Here is a 24,353-nt window from a genome sequence, read left to right on the forward strand (position 1 = left end):
TCCACCCACATAGAAAGTAAGTTAGAACACCACTATTAATCAATATAATACACACCTACATGGCTTAAGACAATGTATCACAATTGTAAGAGATGTTTGATTAGTGTTTTCGAGAAAGGAAGCTTGGATTCTGTTAATCAAGCTAAGACTTTACACTGTTTCATAGTCTGGCACAAAAACAGACATGATAGCGATGAGTGTGATCCACCAAGAAAGTGTGTAGTCATATTTTGAAAACTCAATTTACGGAATCAGGGAAGAAGAATATCAATATGGAAAAGATTTCCATTCAAGATGTTACAGTGAGTTCATGCTGTGGCTCGCCTTGTGCTCCAAACACACAGCAATGATGGCAAAATATAAAAAGGTAAAATAAAAAAGGAATGGTCAACATACACACAAAAAGGATAATTGTCTCTGTGCTGAAGCAGCAGGCTTTTGCTGCACTGGAAGCAAACAATGGTGTCTAAAAGTTAAGCTCCTGCTATGAGCAAGATGGAAGCTCACTGCTTAAAGCCAAGAGCCAGGATGGAATTACCCACAAACCCACCAACCCCTGAATGTAAATCAGGAAAAAAAGAGCTACTACCAAATCTCCCAGCATCTTTGGCTCTGGTGAGCTGCAATCTTGAAGAGGTGAGGACACGGACACAGGCTGACCTCACAACTAGGAGCTGAGCCAAGACATCAGCTGGCTCTGTGAGTGGATCTCCAATATGCCCAAGAGCTTCCTGGGGCAGTGATGTGAATAGGTCCTGTAAGGTGCTTTTGATCTTAACAACTGACTGGTATTTTGCAAGATTGTGGTAAGAAGGAAATATGCTGAATAGGTTGATTGATTTCCTTCTATCATCAAGGTTCCACCTTTGAAAGAGGTAAAATTAGAGAAAGTGAAGAACAGTTTTTAGAAAGTTGGGGGGGTGTTTGTGGATGTTTGCAGACTATTTGCAAAACAAATGTAGATATTCTCATGGTTCTTTTAAGATTTTTTGGGAAAGACTGTGAAAGTGGAGATGATTATTATCTATGATTGGTCAGCTAGACTGTGTAAGTATGGGAAAGGGGGGTAGGAATTAACATTTATTGAGCAATATAGCAAATTACTTTAAAGCATTGTCTCTGTGGCCAGACTGTGAAGGTTCTAATCCAAACTCTGACACTTATTTAGCTATGTGATCTTGGGTAAGCCACTTAATCTCTCATTGCCTGTATTTGTTTATTTCTAAAATGGGGATACGGTTGCTGTGGGGATTAAAAGCACTTAGAACTGTGTCTGGCACATAGCAAGCACTATGTAAGAGTTAGCTATTATTATTGGTCATTATTATGTGCCGCAGACATCTTAGTTAATAATCAGAAATTTGTCACAAAACCCTGTAAGGTAGGTATTTTCCTTACTGTACCCATATAAGAAAACTTAAGCGATGAGAGGCCAAACAAAATTACAAAATGGCACAGCCTTTAGATGCTACTTAGTCCAAGGCCTTCATTTTAAACTGAAGAAGAGAAAACTGAAAAGCAAAATGCAGCTAGCAGCAAGAAGGTAGGATCAACAGTCATGATTTGCGTGGGACTTTCCCAGTTTTAAAACTATAAGTTCTGCAGCCCAGGAAACCCCTCTCAGTTTGCACACACTTGAATGCTTGGTCTCTCTAGATGAAGATGAACAAAATTCAACGCCAGTTAACTGCCAAACATAAAAAGACACACAGAGAATGTGATATTTTCTGGTGAGTTTGTTTGAAAATAATTCATTAATTTATTCTCATTACAACAAATCCGTATTATGAAATGATTATGTTAGGTGCTATGACACCATATTAGGTGCTGTGCTCTTGACTCTCTACTGATCCCATCCCACTATAGCAAAAGGTAAAAGTGACTCTACAGTGAGCTTGGTTGACACACACCCATGCTTACATTTTCAGGGACACCAGAAAGAGATGTGAAAAAGAAATCTCTCACGTAGAAAGTTGTCAATGACCATGATCAACACTCAAATAATTCCTTTTCCTCTTTCTTCCTCTGAGGAGAGTACACTGTAGAAAAGTACTGATTGAAAATTTAGGAACATGAGGATGAAATAATTAATGAATCAAGGTCCCAGGGAAGACAGAAGGTAAAGGGAGTCCTTCAGTAAGGGAGAAGATTGATCTGTGTCCTTATCACCCCAGGGCCATGAATATGTTCTTTCCTTGTCATAAAGCAATGATGACCTCAGTTATAGTGTAATTTTCAAGGCTAATTTAGGCAAAACTTCAAAAAAGGTAAATATCCTGATGAAGACTAATGAATGGTAACATATTTTAAGAGTACATAATAGTACAGAGAAAAGGCGGTATGTTAAAATGTTGTTACTTCTATTCTAATTGCTAAAGGGTATACTCTTTAAGACGTGAACTTAATTATCAATCCTTTGACCTAAGAGGAAAACACATTTCATGGAAGACCCCTAAAGATTCCTATATAGTACAATTAAAATGCAGAAATATTTGAGAACATATTTTGGAGCACTGGATGGGTCAATAAAATAATGTATAAACTATTAAATGTGAACTAGGAACTTCCTGAAAGCATCAGATTACGCTCTATTCTCTGTCAGAATACTAACTTTTCTTTGACTTGTGACTCCTAGCCTCACTAATAATGCTTTTTTCCTCTTGTGCACATCCTAGCCTGGACTGTCTTTCATCATTTTATAGCAGTCAATGTGGTTATTGTACAGCTTCGCTTTCAATGAAAGCCAAGGGAAAATAAACCTCACACCTATCTCTCTGTGTCTGTCTATTTCTGTCTCTCTTTCCCTCTCTCTCTCTCCACATATAAAGGAAAGCCATTAAAAAAATAAAAGAAACAGGGTATTATACTTAACCCAGTCAAATCTTGGCAATTAACATGTATAATATTTTAAGATAGGGAAAAAAAAAGATTAGCAGAAATGGAGGAAAACAGATTGTATCCTAAATTCCATCAAAAGCCAAAAAGCAATTTTGGATAGTAATCTCCAGTTCTTTGGAGGCACATTATCGATTGTGATGAATTCCCTGAACAATCTTAGAGACTACCCCTCTGTACCCTTTGTTGTGTTTTGTGTGTATGCACACAAGCGTGTGCATATGTGTGTGAATTACTATATGGAACCTCAGAAACGTCTAAAAACTTTCTGCAATTATCCCTCACAGAATTACCAAACTGATGGGTTTGTTTCACAGGAGCTATTGTGACTTCTCAGTTTTACTCCTCAAGAGATGACTTAGATAGAGATAACTCTTCTCACAAGATAAAACACTCTGTATTCAGTTCCTACCTTATCACTGAGCTTGTGATATGAAGCAATTCCTACAATATCTGTAGTTCTAGGAGACCATAGAGAAAAATTTAGGGTTCCAGTTAAACTCTTTAATCCATAGGCCTATGTAAAGGACTGTCCCAAGGTATCCTCTAGCACACTGGTTCTCAAAGTGTGGTCTAAAGACACCTGGAGCAGTCCATGAGATCCATTTAGTGGGTTTGTGTATTAAAAACAATTTTTAATAACAACATTAAGATGATATTGCCTTTTTCACTCGAATTATCTGATGAATGTACAGAAGACTTTTCCAGAGGATACATGACATGTGATGATGTCATCTCTCTGATAGCTGATGGATGTGTGCTTTTTTGTTCTTAAATTTTAAACATTTCTAAGTTTTAATATCTAATACAATTAGTAGCAATAGATACGACCCACATCCAAGCATTCTTTGGGGTCCTCAATAACTTTTAAGAGTGATTAGGTGTCTTAAGACCAAAAATGTTGCAAATCTCTGCTCTATTAAGACTTTGTTATTCCTAGAATGCATTTCTTTTTAACAGATTCTGTGGAAACAAATTTTTACCTAGTGACTATTATTGTTTCTCTATCAATGTGGTGATTATATTTCTGAAGCAGATTGACCACAATTACATCAAAAGGTCCAAAAACCAAATGAGTCCATGTTATAACTTGGGGAAGAAAGCTACCACACTAGATGGCTGACATTGGCTATCTCAGAAGCCTCTCTCCAAGGTTTTCCCTATTAGAGAAAGAGGAGGTTTTTGTTTTGTGTGATGAGGTAAGGAGACAATTTGAAGTCGGTATTGACACAATATTATTCTGCTGATATGAACTCTGGTAGCCAGGTTGTCAGGTGTGTTCATAATACCAATGCTGTCAATTTTAAGCCTGAAGACCCAAGAGACGAGCAGTGTTTAATACATCATCCCTTGTTAAATAGCAGCCACAGAGTTGGCGGTAGCCAGTGAAGGATTCCCTGCCATGTAGGACGCGCCAGTTGTCTATAAATAGGACCTGTGAATGGGAAAAAAAGAGAGAAAAAAACACTCAGAACAAGGGCAGACCAAAGGAACCCTAAATCAGAAGAGATCATTTAAAATAAAAGCTTTAGGTTGTTCTCTGGTTACATTCAATGAAGTGTTTTTCTTTTGAGATTAAACAAACATTTGGAAACTAGGATGTACATAGCTCTGTAGTAGGCTAAATGGAAGTAACAAAGGTAACAGCAGGTTACAGGCCCTGAACTTTGAGGAGCTTGTATTTCTTGAGTAATTATTCTCTTATCAAAACAAAGCAAACCAGATCATTGGTTTCTTTTTTTTCTTTCTCTTTAATTGTTATTATATATGTTCTCAAAGAGTTAAACTATTTCATTATGTCTTATGCTAAGCTAGAGATATTCTTTATCCAGAGGAAATATCAAGAGCAAAAAAAAAAAAAGGAATCATAAAGCCAGAAGGACCCTTAGCCCTTAGGGACTATCTAGTTCAACCCCCTCATCATACAAATAGAGTCACTGAGTCACTGGGGAGAGCCTGCTTCTAGGTCATTTAGTGAGTGAGTGGTAGGACCAGGGCCAACACCCAGGACTCTTTTCTCTTTTTCCTTTGAGACATTTTGACTCACATATTCAATAGGTACTCATTCTTCACTGCTTCAGTATAACAAGCTTACTTGACATCTTTTGAGTTTGGCACCCACCCTGCCAGGCTTTAGTTTGACCCAAAACTCATTCTCAGGTTTCCTCAACTCTATTGTTAGAGTCCGGTGTGCTGTATACCAACGATGGACAACATCATAAGGTACGGTATTGATGACAGCCCGGTCATAGTTGTTGTACCTAAGGTGAAATTGTGAGAAAGAAAGATCTCCTCAAACACATGTTAAAGACATCTGTTGCTTATTAAGCAATTTTATATAAGCTTTCCCTATACTTATTACTTGTCCCATGATGAGGTAACAATAATAATGTTCTCTCATGACTATAGGATTTTAGAGAAGAGCTCCACTGCCTGTTGACCATATTTTGTTTTCTTTTGGAAAATCTGAGGATAGGGGATAGAAGAAAGTTTTAGCTGGTTTCTACCATCTTAGAATATTATGTTTTATCTAAAGAACATTCCCTTGGCCAAATTTCATAGAAACATTGGGGAAAGATCTGAGCTTTCTCCTCACCAAGCTTAGGTTGGCAAGAGTTTGTACTAACAAGGCTTTCTTTTTAATAGGATGACTTACAACTTTTCAGGTGTTTTCCTTCGTGGGAGAAATCCTAGCTACAGCCTAGTAGAGAGTTTACCCAGGAATCTTCATTGATTCATTCATTCAACCCTAACATTTACATGAGCACTTGCTATGTGCTAGGTGGTGTGTCAGGCATTAAAGATATAATGGTGAACACAGCAGACATGATCCCAGCCTTTGGGGATTTTACATTCTATTGAGAAAGATAGATGATGAACAAGTAACAAATACATAACTAGTTACAGATGTTATGTAGAAAAAAATAGTGTTAAATGATAAAAGAAAATATTGGGAAGTCTATTTCAGAAGGATTGTTGAGAGAAGGACTTTTTTTTTTTTTTAAAGAAGTGACATTTGAGCTGGTACTTGTATGATAAGAAACCAGCAATATGACAAGCTGAGAGAAGCACGTTCCAGGCAGAGAACAGCAAGTACAAAGTCTTAGGGTGGAAAGTAGTTTTATGTTTGCAGACAAGTGAGAAGGCCATGTGGCTGAAGCTGAGTAACCAAGGGGAATAATGGTAAGAAGTGAAGTGGAGGAGGGCAGCCATGGGCCAGATCATGTATAGCTCTGTAGGCTATGGTAAGGACTTTGGATTTTATTCTAAGTACTGTGGGAAGCCACTGAAAAAGCTTTGCTAAGATATTGGATTTCTTTTTTACCTAAGGCAAATTAATTTTTTTACTGAAGTATACTACATATACAGAAAAGTACACAAATCATAAGCTTGATGAATTTTCATGATGTGAACACATCCATTTCACTAGCACCCAGGTCAATGCATAGATAATTACCTGAACCCCAGAACATTCCCTGTCCCCCTTTCCCATATTGTCTCTCCCCTCACCCAAGGATAACTACCATCATGACTTCTTTCAGCAAAGATTAGTTTTGCTTATTTATAAAACTTTATATAAATGGAATACTACAGTATGTACTCTTTTGTGCCTGGCTTCTTTCATTTAACATTATAGTTAGGAGATTTATCATCATTGTGCTATATGGCAATAGTTCATTCATTCTTCATGTTGAATAGAATTTTATTGTGGGACTATACCACCACAATTTATTCATCCATTCTGTTGATGGACATTTGAGTCATTTCTGGTTTGTAACTATTACAAATAGTGCTGGAGGTTCTGGTCCATGATGGAAATCTAGGAGGCTCCTGAACTCACCTCCTCCCATGGACACAGCAAATCTACAGTTACACAGGGAACAATTCCCTATGAAGAAATCTAGAAACTAACTGAGTGACTCCTACACATTGGGTGAATGAGAATGTATAAGAAAGGCTGAGACAATCTTGCCATGACCCTACCCCTGATTCAGTGACATATAAACATATAATCATGTAGAAACTCACAACTCCCAGCTTCTCCTTGAGGACTGAAGGGTTTGAACCCAACATCTAGTGTCCCAACTTTTAAGACTTCCACCTGAGGGATGGGCCCCCAAAACACACAGCTTTGAAAGACAATGGGGCTTGCAATCATGAGACCCAAAGGACTATACCAAACAAAGAAACACTTCTTAATAGGTTTGTGAGGACTTATTGTGTCTATCCCCCCCAGGCCTACCACAGAGACAGCAGACATAAACACTCATATCTCAAACTTTCCCTAAAAGAGGTCTATTTGCATACCTTAAAAGCTGCTGCCTGAGGGTCAGATTTCTAATTTAGCACACATCTATGAACAGACTGTGACCCTCCCTGGGATGGGAAAGGCCAGTGGGCACCATCTTCACATTCTTCCTCTGGCCCACTCCAGGTCACCAGTGTCTCCCTGGAATGAGCTTGTATACATGTTTGGTAACCTGGTTTTTGTGACTGCTGCACAGGGGACACCCCCCTTGATCACATGGCTCTGGTAGTCAGTGGGGTTTGAGTTACAGAATCCACAGGACTGTAGCAAACAAAGAAACACTTCTTAACTGGCTATCTCTTCATGGCTTAGTGCAAAGAGGCCAAGCAGAAGCCCTCAGCTCCCAGTCTTTCCCTGAAAGAGGTCTACTTGTATACTTTAAAAACTGCTGTCTGAGGCTTCCAATCAGCCTGCATCTGGTGCTGACTGAGATCCTTCCCTTTGGGACACTGACAGGTCTTGACATACCCTCGACTACTGGGAGCCACTAAGAACAAAGAAGGCACCTTAGACAATCACAAAGGTTTGAGAGACAATCAAGAGGTAGAGCTGGGCTGAACAATAAGGTTCATCTCCTACATGAGACCACTCTGTCAAAACTGAGAGAAGTGTGAAAAACCACAGAGAATCAAGGAAAATGAAGAAACAGAGGAATATGTTATAAACAAAAGAACAGATAAAACTCCAGAAACAGACCTTAATGAAACTGAGATTAAATGGTTTACCTGATAAAGAGTTCAAAATAATGGTCAAAAGATTCACACCAGGTTAAGAGAACAATGCATGACAAAGTGAGAATTTAAACAAAAAGACAGAAAATATTTTTTAAAAATGTACCAAACAGAAAGCACAGAGTTGAACCCTGGGCCATTTGGGTTCACAGTTAATAGCTGAGTGTTAAGTGACCTTTAACAGATTCTGATTTTAATAACAAAATTTGATACACTTACATATTTCATTTAGTGTAGGATGTCAATGTTTACAAAACAGACATACTGTATGTAGTATTACAAATATGCTGCCTATTAAACTGTGACTTTCTCAACAACAACAACAAAAAAGAAAGCACAGAGTTGAAAAATATAGTAACTGAACTGAAAAGGTCAATAAATGGATTCAATAGCAGAATAGATAAAGTGGAAGAAAGGAACAGTGAACTCCCAGATAGGGAATTGGAATTATCCAATCAGAGGAGAAAAAAAAAAGAATGAAAAAGAGTGAAGATAGCTTTAGGGAATTATGGGACTCAGTCAAGCAGACCAATATTTGCATTACAGGGGTCCCAGAATGAGAAGAGAGAAAGGGTCAGAAAGCTTATTTTTTTAAAAAAATAATAATGGCTGAAATCTTCCCTAATCTAGAGAAAGAAACAGACATCCAAGTCTAGGAATCCCAGGGATTCCCAAGAAGATAAATCCAGAGACCCGCACTGAGACACAATATAATTAAAATGCCAAAAGTTAAAGACAAGGAGAGAATCTTAAAAGAAGTAAGAGAAAAACAACTTGTTACATACAAGGGAACCCCCATAAAACTATCAGCAGATTTTTCAGCAGAAACTTTTCAGGCCAGAAGGGAGTGACATGACATATTCAAAGTGCTGAAAAAAAAAATCCTCCAATCAAGAATACTCTACCCAGCAAAACTGTCATCCAGAATTGAAGGAGAGATAAAGAGTTTTCCAGACATGCAAAAGTTAAAGGAGTTCATCACTACTAGACTGGCCTTACAAAAAATGTTAAAGGGACTTCTACAATATAAGCTGAAAAGAAAAGGTGTTAATTAGGAACAACAAAACATATGAAAGTATAAATCTCACTGGTAAAGGTAAATGCATAATTAAATTCAGAATACTCTAATGTTGTAATGGTGGTGGGTAATCACTTATAAATTCAGTATGAAGGTTAAAAGACAAAAGTAGTAAAAATGACTATAACTACAATAACTTGTTAATGGTTACACAAGGTAAAAAGATGTAAACTGTGATGTCAAAGACATAAAACACAGGGGAGAAAGTAAAAATACAGAGCTTTAGTATGTGTTTGAACTTAAGTGTCAGCTTAAAATAGACTGTTATAAATATAAGATGTTTTAGATAAACCTCATGGTAACCACAAAGGAAAACCTATAATAGATACATGAGACAAGGGAAAAGAAATCTAAGCATAACACCTACAGAAAATCATCAAACCACAGAGGAAGAGACAAAGAGAAGAAGAAAGGAACAAAGGAATTACAAAATAGCCAGAAAACAAATAACAAAATGGCAATAATAAGACAGTATCTATGACTAATTATTTTATTTTTTATTATTTATATTTATTTATTTATTTATTTATTTATTTTATTTTTGGCTGTGTTGGGTCTTAGTTGCAGCATGCAGGATCTTTGTTGTGGCACACGGGATCTTTTGCTGTAGTGTGCGGGCTTCTCTCTAGTTGTGGCATGTGGGTTTTCTCTCTCTAGTTGTGGCGCATGGGCTCCAGAGTGCGTGAACTCTGTAGTTGTGGCATGTGGGCGTTTACTTGCCCCATGGCATGTGGGATCTTAGTTCCCTGACCAGGGATCGAACTGGTGTCCCCTGCATTGGAAGGTGGATTCTTTACCAGTGGACCACCAGAGAAGTCCCTATCACTAATTATTTTAAATGAAATGGACTAAATTTTCCAATCAAAAGACATAGAGTGGCTGGAATGGATTGAAAAATAAGACCCATCTATATGCTGACTACAAGAGACTCACTTCAGCTTCAAAGACATACACAGACTGAAAGTAAAGGGATGGAAAAAGATGTTCCATGCAAACGGAAACCAAAAGAAAGCAAAGGTAGCTAAACTTATATCAGAAAAAATAGACTTTAAGCCAAAGACTGTAATTAGACACAAAGAAGATTATAATTTAATGATAATGAGGTCAATCCAAAAAGAGGATATAAGATTTATAAATATTTATGCACTGAATTTAATAGCACCTAAATACATAAAGCAAACATTAACAGACATAAAGGGAGAAATTGACAATAACACAATAACAGTAGGGAAGTTTATCATCACCATACTTACTTCAATGGACAGATCATCCAGACAGAAAATCAATAAGGAAACAGTGGCCTTAAATGATACATTAGACCAAATGGACTTAATATATATATATATATATATATATATATATATATATATATATGTATATAGAACATTCCATCCAAAAGCAGCATAATACACATTTTTTCCCAGTGCACATGGAATATCCTCCATGACAGATCACATGCTAGGCCACAAAACAGGTCTCAACAAATTTAAGAGGATAGAAATTATATCAAACTACTTTTCCCAATTACAATGGTATGAATCTAGAAATCAATTACAAGGAGAAAACTGGAAAGTTCACAAATATGTGAAGATTAAACAACATGTTACTGAACAACCAATGGGTCAAAGAAGAAATCAAAAGAGAAATAAAAAATATCTTAAGACAAATGAAAATGGAAATATAACACACCAAAACTTATGGGATGCAGCAAAAGCAGCTCTAAGAGGGAAGTTCATGGCAATAAACACCTACATTAAGAAATAAGAAAGATCTCAAATAAACAATGTAACGTTACATCTCATGGAATAAAGCCCAAAGTTAGTAGAAGGAAGAAAATAACAAAGATGAGAGCAGAAATAAATGAGATAGAGATGAATAAGACAACAGAAAAGATCAATGAAACTAAAAGCTTTTTTTTTAAGAAGATAAACAAAATAGACAAGACCTATAACTAGATTTACCAAGAAAAGAGAGGACTCAAATAAAATTATAAATGAAAGGGGAGCTATTACAACTGATAGCACAGAAATACAAATGACAATAAGAGACTACTATGAATAATTATACATCAACAACTTGGGCAACCTAGAAGAAATGGATAAAAATTCCTAGAAACATACAACCAACCAAGACTGAATCATGAAGAACTAGAAAATCTGAACAGACCAATTACTAGTAAGGAGATTAAATCAGTAATCAAAAACCTCCCAACAAAGAAAAGTCTATGACCTGATGGCTTCCCTGGTGAATTCCACCAAATATTTACAGAAAAATTAATACCAGTCCTTCTCAAAATCTTCCAAAAATTTGAAGAGGAGGAACACTTCCAAACTCATTTAATGAGGCCATCATTACCCTGATACCAAAACTGATAAGGACACTACAAGAAAAGAAAACTATAGGCCAATATCATGGATGAATATAGAAGCAAGTATCTTCAAAATATATTAGCAAAGCAAATTCAACAGTCCATTAAAAGGATCATACACCATGATCAAGTGGGATTCATTCCAGGGATGCAAGAATGGTTCAACATCTATAAATTAATATGATATACCATATTAACAAAATGAAGGCTAAAAATCATGATCATCTCAATAAATGCAGAAAAAGCATTTGACAAAATCCAACATCCATTCATGATAATAACTCTTAACAAAGTGAGTATAGAGGGAACATACCTAGACATAATAAAGGCCATATATGACAAACCTACAGCCAACATCATACTCAACTCTGAAAAGCTGAAAGCATTTCCTCTAAGATCGGGAACAAGACAAGGATGCCCACTCTCACCACTTTCATTTAACATAGTACTGGAAGTCCTAGGCACAGAAATCAGACAAGAAAAAGAAATAAAAGGAATGCAAATTGAAAAGGAAGAAGTAAAGCTGTCTATATTTGCAGACTATGTGATATTATATATAGAAACCCTAAAGACTACACCAAAAAACTGTTAGAATTAATAAACAAATTAAACTGCAAAATATAAAATCAACATGCAGAAATCAGTTTCATTTCTATGCCCTAACAACAAACTATCAGAAAGGGAAATTAAGATAACAATCCCATTTACAATTGTATCAAAAAGAATAAAATACCTAGGAATAAATCTAACCAAGGAGGTGAAAGATCTGTACACTGAAACCTATAAGACATTGATGAAAGAAATTGAAGATGACACAAATAAATGGAAAGATATTCCATGCTTATGGAATAATATTGTTAACATGTTCATAATACCCAAGCAATCTACAGATCCAATGTAATCCCTATCAGGATTCCAATGGCATTTTCCAGAAAAATAGAAAAAGCAATTTTAAAATTTGTGTGGAACTACAAAAGACCCAGAATAGCAAAAACATCTTGAGAAAGAGGAACAAAGCTGGAGGCATCAAACTTTCTGATTTCAAACTATATTACAAAGCAATCATATCAAAACAGTATGGTACTCACATAAAACCACACACATAGACCAATGGAACAGAATTGAGAGTCCAGAAATAAGCCCATGCATATATATGGTCAACTAATATTTGACAAGGGAAGCAAGAATCCTCAATGGGGAAAGAAGTTTCTTCAATAAATGGCGTTGAGAAAACTGGACAGCCACATGCAAAACAACTGCACTGGTCTCCTATCTTATGCCATACATAAATATCAATTCAGAATGGATTAAAGACTTGAATGTAAGACCTGACACCATAAAACTCCTAGGAGAAAATATAGGGTGTATGCTCCTTCACATTGGTTTTGGTGACGATTTTTTGTTTTGACAAATAAAGCAAAGGTGACAAAATAAAAAATAAAGAAATAGACTACCTCAAACTAAAAAGCTTCCCCACAGCAAAGGAAATCATCAACAAAATGAAAAGGCCACTTACAGAATAGGAGAAAATATTTTTAAATCATATATCTGATAAGGGGTTAATATGCAAAATATATATAGAACTCATACAACTCAATGGCAAAAAAAAAACAACCCTTAAAAAGTGGGAAGAGGACTTGAATTAAAAAGTGGGAGGAGGACTTGAATAGACATTTTTTCCAAAGACATATAAACGGACAACAGGTACATGAAAATGTGCTCAACATCAGTAATCATCAGAGAAATGCAAATCATAACCACAATGAGATATATCCTCACACCTATCAGAATGGCTATTATCAAAAAGACAAGAGATAACAATTGTTGGTGAGGATGTGGAAGAAAGGAAACCCTTGTACACTGTTGGGGGGAATGTAAATTGGTGTAGCTACTATCGAAAACAGTATGGAGGTCCCTCAAAAACTGAAGAATAGAACTACCATGTGATCCAGAAATTCCACTTTTGGTCACATATCTGAAGGAAGTGAAATCACTATCTCAAAGAGATATCTGGGGCTTCCCTGGTGGCGCAGTGGTTGAGAGTCTGCCTGCCGGTGCAGGGGACATGGGTTCGGGCCCTGGTCTGGGAGGATCCCACATGCCGCGGAGCAACTGGGCCCGTGAGCCACAACTGCTGAGCCTGCGCGTCTGGAGCCTGTGCTCCGCAACAAGAGGGGCCGCGATAGTGAGAGGCCTGCGCACTGCGATGAGGAGTGGCCCCCGCTTGCCACAGCTGGAGAAAGCCCTCGCATAGAAACGAAGACCCAAACACAGCCATAAATAAATAAATAAATTAAAAAGAGTCTCTTATTAAAAAAAAAAAAAAAAAAGAGATATCTGCACCCCCATGTTAACTGTAGCATTATTTCCGATAGCCAAGACATGGAAATAACCTACGTAACCATGACAGATGAATGGATAAAGAAGATGTGGTAATACACACACACACACACACACACACACACACACACACACACACACTGGAATATTACTCAGCCATAAAAAGCATGAAATATTGCCATTTGTGACAACATGGATGGACCTTGAGGGTATTATGCTAAGTGAAATAAGTCAGACAGAGAAAGACAAATACTGTATGATTCCACTTATATGTGGAATAAAAAAACTGAACTCATAGAAACTGAGAACAGATTGGTGGTTGCCAGAGGTGGGGTTGTGAGGTGGGTGAAATGGGTGAAGGTGCTCAAAAGGTACAAACTCCCAGTTAAAAGATAAGGCCTAATGTACACTATGGTGACTAATTAGTTAATAATACTGCATTGTATATTTGAAAGTTGCTAATAGAGTAGATCTTAAAAGTTCTCATCACAAGAAATAAAAAAAACTGTAACTAAGTGGTAATAGATGTTAACTATTGTGGTAATCATTTCACAACATGTACATATATCAATCAACACATTATGTTGTATACCTTAATCTAATACCAATGCTATATGTCAATTATAGTTCAATAAAACTGGAAAAAGAAAACAAATAGTGCTGATATGAACATTCTATTACTTGTCTTTTGGTGAATATATATATATTCATCTATGTTTGATATAAATTTAAGAATGGAATTACTGGGTTATAGGGTATGTATATACTCAGCTTTAATAGATACTGCCAAAGCTATTCTTTTAAAAGAGAAAAAAACATTTAATGGTACCTTTTTTGGACATCATACAGTATTCATTAGTGTTAGATAGTACATGGCACAATCAGAGCCAATACTCTTAGTTTTCTCACATATAAAAATGAGCATAACAACATCTGCTTAGCTGACCTCATAGAGCTATTGTGAAAATCAAATGAAAGAATGCATATAATAGTCCTTCATCCCAGGCTTCAAGGAGCCATGCGCATAGGGAAAAATGGGTGAGGAAGCATAGTTTTCACCAGGGTCTTGACACTCACTGTCACTTCCAGAAGCCCTCAGTGCTGTGTTAGGCACTTGGTCAAATATTATTTCATTTAATCCTTTCATCACCCCAGAAGGGAAGGTGGTATTAGCCTCCTTTCACATGTGCAGCAACTGAAACTTAGGTTAAACCTGCCACAGAGTTTATAAATAGCAGAGTGGTTTTGAAATCAGGTCTCCATAATACTTTAACTCATTGTTTGTACCAGAGAGCAGAACAATGATCTAATTCCTGTGTATGCTGGTTCATAAGGTCAACTTTTTACACATCATAATTGTGATCTCTTGACTTCAAATAGAGATTTGAAGTTTATAAGTGTTTTCATATACACAATCTCATTGACCCTCTATCTGATAACCCTGTGAGGTAAGTAGCACAGCTATTAATTATTATCTTACTTTATAGATAAGGAACATAAAGATAAGATTTATCCAAGGTCACATGAGATCTAGTATTCACTATTTATATTATATTAGATGATGTTGTTTTCTAAGGCTGATAGCAAGAAGCAGCAGGAAAAGTTTATTACAGATTAGTAAAATGGATTTGCAATTTTTTAATATTTAGAATAAGATGACTTTTGCACAAAGTGATGTCATTATATTATTGCATAATTTTTCTGTTTGTTTTTTTTTTTCTGCTTTGATATGATGCAAGAAAGCCCTGGAAGTAGAGGAAAGCAAATAAAGCAGATACTTATCTGACAAGAATATCTAGGGAGTCCTAATGAAACTATTCCTCTTATTAGTTGACAGAAAATTAAAGATTTTCCAAGTACAGAGAGCTCAGTGATTGAATGGAAGATGCATTTGATGGGCACTGTACTCTGACAGATCACTGTTACAATCCCAGTTCAGATGTGTGACCTTAGAGAAACATTTGATCACCTTGAGCCTCAATTTCCCCATCAGAAAACGGAGAATAATAATAACTTCCTTATATGGTTATCAGGATTATATGAAGTATTATATATTATGAACTAACACCGTGCTTGACACATAGGTGGTCAATAATGTTAGCTAAAATAAACACTAGTTAACTATATCAAGCCACAAAAATGAGCCCTAGAAACCATGAAAGTCTTCACAGTAAGTTATACTCAGACTTGGAGGACAGGGTTAGACTAAGCTTTGAATAATAACGGCTGAAGGATAGGTAAGTAGTTGTACCAAAATATTTGCATTTTAATACCCCTTGCTCTAAAATGTTTTAATAAGGTTTAAAATGTGAATAGGTATTGCACCTATTATAATGTCTCATTTATAGAAAAAGCTTACTTATATACAGAGCATGCCATATATATATAGCCATGCCACGCAGCTTGCAGGATCTTAGTTCCCCAACAAGGGATTGAACCCAGGCCGTGGCAGTGAAAGCATGGAGTCCTAACCACTGAACTGCCAGGGAATGCCTAAGCATGCTATATTTTTATTTTATTAAAAAATATTGAGCACTGTGTTCTGCTTCTGATAATGGCTAAGTAAACTCCTATTACATCAACCTGTTCCTCTCATAGGTGACAATTTAAAACTCTGGACAAAATACAAAAACCAACTATCCAAAGGTACTGTAGAGGCAGATATTGGAGGGGAGGAAAGAAAGAAACTGTACTGGGTGAGTTTCCCATTTTCATGGCATCTAGCCTGAGGGTATGCTACAGCCTTCACCATACAGGGCAGTTAAAACCCCAAAAGAAATCTCTCAGTCTTTCTGTCCTGAAGAACCAAACGACAGAGTTTGGGGAATCCACTGCCACCAGAAGGTGAAGAGGAAAACCTGGAAAGAAGAGAATCAGAGAAGAGGAGCACAAAACTTTATAAGCTCTACCCCAATATGTGGATTACCCCTGAATTTCACATGTGCAAGAGAAACTCCCAGCATTACATCTAGAGCTAAAATAACTGAAGTTTGAACTATCAAAGAATGGAGTTTGAAATCTGAGCACAATTAAATTGATTGCCTACTAAAAAAAAAACCCAAATCAACATTCTTTAGAGAAATATAATCTAGAGTCCGATTAACATAATATTCACATTCTTCAGAATTCAATTCAATATTATTCAATGTAACAAGGACCAGGAAAATGTGAACTATTATCAAAGGAAAAAGACAATCAAAAAACGTCAGCCCTTATATATCTCAGATGTTGGAATTATCAGACAACATTTTTAAAGCAGCTATTATCACTACATGCAATGAGGTAAAGAAAAATATGCTTGTAATGAAGGGATAGAAACTCTCCGCAAAAAAAAAAAGAAACTATAAAAAAGAACCACATGTAAATTTTAGAACCGAATAATACAACATCTGAATTAAAACATTTACTACATGGACTTAACAACAGAATGATGCTGACAGATAAGAGTCTGTGAATTTGAAAACTGGCTAATTGCATTTGATCTATCTGAAGAAAAGATTTTAAAAATTTTTGAAAAGAAAATGAACAAAACGTCAGGGACCTGTGGGACAATATCAAAAGGTCTGACATGTGTGTAACTGGAGTTCCAGAAAAGAAGAGAGAAAAGGGGGCAGAAAAAATTTTTGAAGAAATAATGACCAAAATTTGGTGAAAGACATAAATTTATAGATTCAAGATGCTCAGAGAATTCCCATTTGGAAGAAAATAAAGAGCACCACACCTAGGAATATCACAGACAAATTGCTACAAATCAAACATAAAATCTTGAAAGCTCCCAGAAAAAATGTTTACATGGTGCATAAATTAAAGTATAATTCAAAACATGTATTAAAATAATCCATAAGAAGGTAGGTAAGGAGGAACAGAAAAAAAAAACGATCAGGCAAAAAGAAAACAAAAGATTAAAAATAATATATATAATATATTTGGTTGATTATCAATAAGGGTGCAAAGACCATTCAATAGGGGAAAGGATATAATCTCTTCAACAACAGTGTTGGGACAACTGAACACCCAAAAGGAAAAGAACAACGTTGGACCCTTAATTCACACCATAAACAAAAATTAACTTAAAAATGGATCAGAGAGCTAAATGTAAGAGCTAAAACTATAAAACTCTTTGAATAGATCACAGGAGTAAATCTTCATGACGTTAGTTTAGGCAAAGCCTTCTTAGATACAAGACAGAAAAACACAAGCAACAAAAAAATAGATAATTTGGATATCATCAAAATTTAAAACTCTAGCACAACAAAAGAACACAGGGGAGTAAAAAGACAAGCCACATGCTGGGAGAAAAATGATTGTAAATGACATATCCAATAAGGAACTTGTATCCAGAATATTTAAAGAACTCATAAAACTTACCAACAAGAATTCAAATGATTTGCATTTCCCTGATGATTAGTGATGTTGAACAGCATTTCCTGTGCCTGCTTTTCCATCTTCTTTGGAAAAATGTCTACTCAGGTACTCTGCTCATTTTTAAATTGAGTTGTTTTTTGATGTTAAGTCGTATGAGCTATTTATATATTTTGGATATTAACTCTTAACAGATGTATCATTTGCAAATACCTTCTCCTGTTCAGTAGGCTGCCTTTTCATTTTATTGACAGCTTCCTTTGCTATGCAAAAGCTTTGTAGTTTGATGTAGTCCAATTTGTTTATTTTTGCTTTTGTTTCCCTTCCTTGAGGAGATACATTGAAAAAAATTGCTAAGACCAATGTCAAAGAGCATACTCCCTATGTTTTCTCCTAGAAGTTTTGTGGTTTCAGGTCTTATATTTAAGTCTTTACTCCATTTTGAATTTATTTTTATATATGGTGTGAAAGAGTAGTCCAGTTTGATTATTTTGCATGTAGCTGTCCAGTTTTCCCAACATCATTTATTGAAAAGGCTGTCTTTTCCCCATTGTATATTCTGCATCTTTTGTCATAGATTAATTGACCATAAGTGCATGGGTTTATTTCTGGGCTCTCTATTATGTTCCATGGGTCTATTTGTCTGTTTTCATGACAGTACCATACTGTTTTGATTATTGTAGCTTTGTAGTACAGTTTAAAATCAAGGAGCGTGACACCTCCAGCTTTGTTGTTCTTTCTCAAAATTGTTTTGGCTGTTCAGGGTCTTTTGTGTTTCCATACAAACTGTATAATTATAGTTCTAGTTCTGTGAAAAATGTCATTGGTATTTTGATGGGGATTGCATTGAATCTTTAGATTGCCTTGGGTAGTATGGACATTTTAACAATATTAATTCTTCTAAGCCATGAGCATGGTATATCTTTCCATCAATTTGTATTATCTTCAATTTCTTTCATCAGTGTCTTGTAGTTTTCTGGGTACATGTCTTTTACCTCCTTGATTAGATTTATTGTTAGGTATTTTATTCTTTATGATGCAATTATAAATGGGATTGCTTTCTTAATTTCTCTTTTTGATTGTTCATTGTTAGTGTATAGAAACACAGAGATCACTTCACACTTATCAGAATGGCTATTATCAAAAAGATAACAGATAACAAGTGTTGGAGAGAATGTGGAAAAAAGGGAACCCTCGTGCACTGTTGGTGGGAATGTAAATTGGTGCAGTCACTATGGAAAACAGTAGAAAATTTCCTCAAAAAATTAAAAATTGAACTACCATATGATCCAGCAATTCTACTCCTGGGTATGTATATGAAGAAAACAAAAACACTAAATTGAAAAGATATGTGCACCCCTATGTTCACTGCAGCATTGTTTACAGTAGCCATGATATGAAAGCAACTTAGGCCCCATCAATAGGTGAGTGGATAAAGAAGATGTGACACACACACACACACACACACACACACACACACACACTGGAATATTCCTCAGCCATAAAAAAGAATGAAAATCTTGCCATTTGTGACAACATGGATGGACCTAGAGGGCATTGTCCTAAGTGAAATAAGTCAGACAGAGAAAGACAAATACCATATGATAGCACTTATATGTGGAATTTAAAAATAAAACAAATGAACAAGCAAAACAAAAGAGAAACAGAGTCAAAGATACAGAGAACAAACAGGTGGTTGCCAGATGGGAGAGGGGAAGGGGGATGAGAGAAATAGCTGAGGGGCATTAAGAAGTACAAACTTCCAGTTACAAAACAAATGAGTCATGGGTATGAAATGTACAGTGTGGGGAGTATAATGAATAATTATGTAATAACTTTGTATGGTGACAGATGGTAAGTAGACTTATCATGGTGATCGGTATGAAATGTATAGAAATATCGAATCACTATGTTGTGCACCAGGAACTAACATAGTGTTGTAGGTCAATTATACTTCAAAAACAAACAAACAAACAAACTCTCAGAAAAAGAGATCAGATTTGTGGTTACCAGAGGCAGAGGGTGGAGGGGGGAGGGGGAATTGGATGAAGATGATCAAAAGGTATAAACTTCCAACTGTAAGATAAAAAATTACTAGGGATGTAATGTACAACATGATAAACATAATTAACACTGTTGTATGTTATACATTAAAATTGTTAAGAGAGTAAATCCTGAGTTCTCATCACAAGGAAAAAAATATTTTTTTATTTCTTTGATGTTGTGTCTATATGAGCTGATGGATGTTCACTAAACTTACTGTGATAATCATTTCATGATGTATGTAAGTCAAATCATTATGTTGCACACCTTAAACTTATACAGCACTGTATGTCAATTACATTTCAATGAAACTCGAAGAAAAAAAAAAGACAAATGATACAATTTAAAAATCGACAGAAGATTTGACTAAAGAAGATGTACAAATGGCCAAGAAGTAAAACGAAAGAACAAATGAAAAGATGTTCAACATCGTTAATCATCAGGGAAATGCAAATCAAAACCACAGTGAGATACTACTTCACACCCACTAGGACGGCTATAATCAAAGATAGATAATAACAAATGCTGGTGAGGATGTAGAGAAACTGAAGGCCTCATACATTACTGGCAGGGATGTTAACTGGTACATCCAGTGTGGAAAACAGTTTAGCAGTTCCTCAAAGGGATAAATGCAGAGTTACCATATGAACCAGCAATTGCATTCTTAGAAATCTACCCAAGAGAAATGAAAAAAACATGTCTACATAAAGACTTGTATGCAAATGTTCATAGCAACATTATCTGGAATAGCCCCAAACTAGAAATAATCCAAATGTTCATTACTGTTGAATATATAAACAAAATGTGATATATGTAAAGGAATACTATTCAGCAATTAAACAGATACATATTACAGCATGGATGAACTTTGAAATCATTATGCTAAGTGAGTGAAAGAGAGCTAACACAAAAGACTATGTATTGTATGATTCCATTTACAGAACATGTCCAGAATAGGCAAATCCATACAGACAGAAAGTTGATAAGTGATTGCCAGGGGCTGTGATGGGATGGGGTGGGGGTGAGGGAATGGGGGAGTCACTGCTTAAAGGGCAGGAGGGAACATTTTGGGTTGACAGAAATGTCAAAAACTGGATTGTGATGATGGTTACATGACTTTGTAAATACAATAACAATCACTGAATTATATACTTAAAACATATTAATTTTATGGTATACAAATAACTTTTTAAATGTTTTAAAGGTTTAAAAAATGTTAATGCACTTAATATCCCAATTAAAAGAGATTGTCAGACTGGATAAAAAAGCAAGACTGAAGTACGTATATGCCATTTATTTAAATACAAAAACATAGATAAGTTAGAAAAAGAAGATAGAAAATTAAATAGCATGCAAAGTGTAAGTATAAGAAGGTTGGAGTGGCTATATTAATTTCAGATAAAATAGACTTCAAAACAAAGTTAAAGAGGGACATTTTATGACAAAAGGTTGTTTCATCAGAAAGACATAAAAATCATAAATGAGTATGTGCTTAATAACAGATACTCAAAAAACATGAAGCAAGAACTGATGGAATTAAAGGGAGAAATAGACAAAATCACCATATTATTTGGATATTTTAATGTTGTTTTCTCAGTGGCTGACGGAATAATTAGTCAAAAAAATCAGAGAGGACACAGAATACAAAATAACATGGTTAAAGAAAGAACACATAAGCAAAATCAGAAAATATTTTGTACTTAATTATCATGAAAATAAAACATCAGTATCTGTAGGATGCAGGTAAAAAGGCTTAGAGGTACAAACATAGTTTTTAATGATTATATTAAAAAAGACTAAATGTATAATATCAGTGATCTAAGGTTCTACCTTGGGGGACTAGAAAAATGAGAATAAATTAAACCAAAAGTATGTAAAAATAAAGGAATAATGAAGATATCATAAATCAATAAAATAGAAACAAATGATAGGGAGAATTAACAAAGCAATACGGTGGCTCCTGGAAAGGACAAACAAAATTGGTAAACGTTTAGCTAGACTAAACAAGAAAAAAAGAGAGCTAAAATTACTGATACCAAGAATCATCATTACAGAGACGATAGACATTATACGAAAAGAATAAGAGAATATTATGAATGACTTTATGACAACTTAGATAAAAAAATGGAAAACTGACAACTTAGATAAAAAAAAAATTGACAACTTAGATAAAATTGACAACTTAGATAAAATGTACAGATTTCTTGAAAGAACCAGTAGAGGAAACAAAAATCTTACTAGCTCTAAATATACATAAAAAATTGAATTTAATATCCAAAACTTTCTCATAAAATAAACTCCATTCCCAGACAGTTTCCCTAGTAAATTCTAACAAACATTTAAGGTGGAAATAGCACTAATACCACACAAACTCTTTGGTAAACCAGAGTTTTACAAGGTCATTACAAAACAAGAAAACTGTCGACCAATATCCCTCTTGAACCTAGATGCAAAACTTCTCAACATGATATTATTAAGCTGAAAGCAGCTATGTATATGTATCAGCTACCAATTTATTGCTTCTCAGTTCTGAATGCATCCTTACATACAATACATGTTCTTGATTTAAGAATTCCTTTTAGCATTTTTCCTTTATAGCGAGTACAACATTAAACTTTCTCAGTAGCTGGCTTTGGAGGGACACTGCAGGAGAAAGACTTTCTCTTGCTATTTCTGGCCCTAGCCAGGTCTCTGCTGTGTGGGTGTGAGGGCATCAGGTGGCACCAGCCCTCAGGGCCCAGGACACGGTCCCTGTGCCACCTTGCAGCCTCATCCTGGTGACAACCTTTCCACAGCCCTCTCAACATAGTAAACCAGAGCCCCTGAACGACCTGCAGGAGGCCTGCTGTGTTCTGTGGGATCACACACTGAAAGTAAGTCTGAGTGCCAGTGAAAGCAGGAAGACTTAAGAGCACCTAGATCGCATGCTTTCACTGGCACCTAGGCTTCCGTTGCACACTCACACCACCAGTTGCTGATTGCCTGCTCCCCTGCCTGCCTGTACTCTGGAAGGGTGGCCTATTGTTTGCTCAGCAACTCTAGACCAGCTCCTGCCTGGCTAAATCAGCAACCTTCTCTGATATCAGGTGGCTGAACCACTCTTTCTTCCGGGTCTGAACCTCTTCCATGTTTATTCTTCCTTGGATACTCTGCCTCAGCCCTAGGGTACTATAATGAATTTCCTCATATCTTTTTTAAAAATTTTGTGATGCATGAAAATTATACGAATTTCAACTTTCAGTGTCCAGAAACAGAGTTTTATTGGAACATGGCCACATGTATTCACTTATATGTCTATGGTGGCTTCCATACTACAATGGCAGAGTTGAGTAGTAGCAACAGAGACATATGTGGTGCTCTCATCATTTTGCACCACTGCTCAGCACATTACAAATTGTGGTGATACAGTTATTACTACCAGCATTTTGAATGTTACATACTGTCATTCCATAATATTAAAAAATTTTTTTATTACCAGTGCATACCCATAATGTTGGAACAACAAAAGAGAAAAGTGGACTTAAGTGTCATGTGTTTAAGGCACAGAGGAGTATGGATTATTTTGTTATCAAATTAGATGGCAAAGCATTGTGTTTAAAATGCAATGACACTGTCGCTGCTCTGAAAGAATATTATATACATTAATTTCCTCATATCTCGTAGTCACTCTTTTATCCTAGTCCCTAATTCTTTATATTGAACTTTCCCTGTTTAACCTACCATGTAGTATCTATCTCTTGACTGGGTCCATACACATGCACACACACACACATACATATATATGTGTGTGTGTGTGTGTGTGTGTGTATAGTAATAAATTATGATCAAGTACAGTTTATCCTAGGAGTACAAGGTTGGTTTAACATTTGAAAATAAATTAATGTAATTTGCCATATTAACAGAATAAAGAAGAAAAATCGTATGATTATTTCAATTGATAAATGAAGATAAAACATTTATCAAAATGTAATACCCATTTATGGTTAAAAAAAAAACTCTCAGCAAACTTGGAAGGGAAATTCCTTAATCTGATAAAAGACATCACTAAACCCTTACAGCTAATGTCATACATGGCAAAATAGTGAACACTTTCATCCTAAAGATGTCTGTTCTTGCCACTCTTATTTAACATAATAGTGGAGTGCTAACCAATGCAATAAGATAAGAAAAACAAATAAATAAGCATACAGATTGGAAAGGAAAGAATAAAACTGTCCCTACAACATG

At 35.7% G+C, this 24,353-nt stretch overlaps 1 protein-coding gene across 3 annotated transcripts in view; it reads right to left on the reverse strand.

Annotated features, from left to right (window-relative positions):
* Positions 1–1,309: 1,309 nt before the first annotated feature.
* TMLHE (trimethyllysine hydroxylase, epsilon) overlaps positions 1,310–24,353 on the reverse strand; it is a 65,122-nt gene continuing 42,078 nt past the window's right edge. The window contains exons 6-7 of one of the 3 annotated variants that reach the window (XM_036840707.1): positions 4,991–5,156; positions 1,310–4,330 (exon numbers count right to left, since the gene is read on the reverse strand). In XM_036840707.1, coding sequence (XP_036696602.1) covers positions 4,199–4,330; positions 4,991–5,156 — 298 coding nt within the window. In that variant the 3' untranslated portion in view covers positions 1,310–4,198. The remainder of the gene's footprint in view (positions 4,331–4,990; positions 5,157–24,353) is intronic. The other 2 variants (XM_036840705.1, XM_036840706.1) reach the window with 2 other exon arrangements.

This window comes from Balaenoptera musculus, chromosome X (genome assembly GCF_009873245.2).
Source record: "Balaenoptera musculus isolate JJ_BM4_2016_0621 chromosome X, mBalMus1.pri.v3, whole genome shotgun sequence".
Classification (NCBI taxonomy): domain Eukaryota; kingdom Metazoa; phylum Chordata; class Mammalia; order Artiodactyla; family Balaenopteridae; genus Balaenoptera; species Balaenoptera musculus.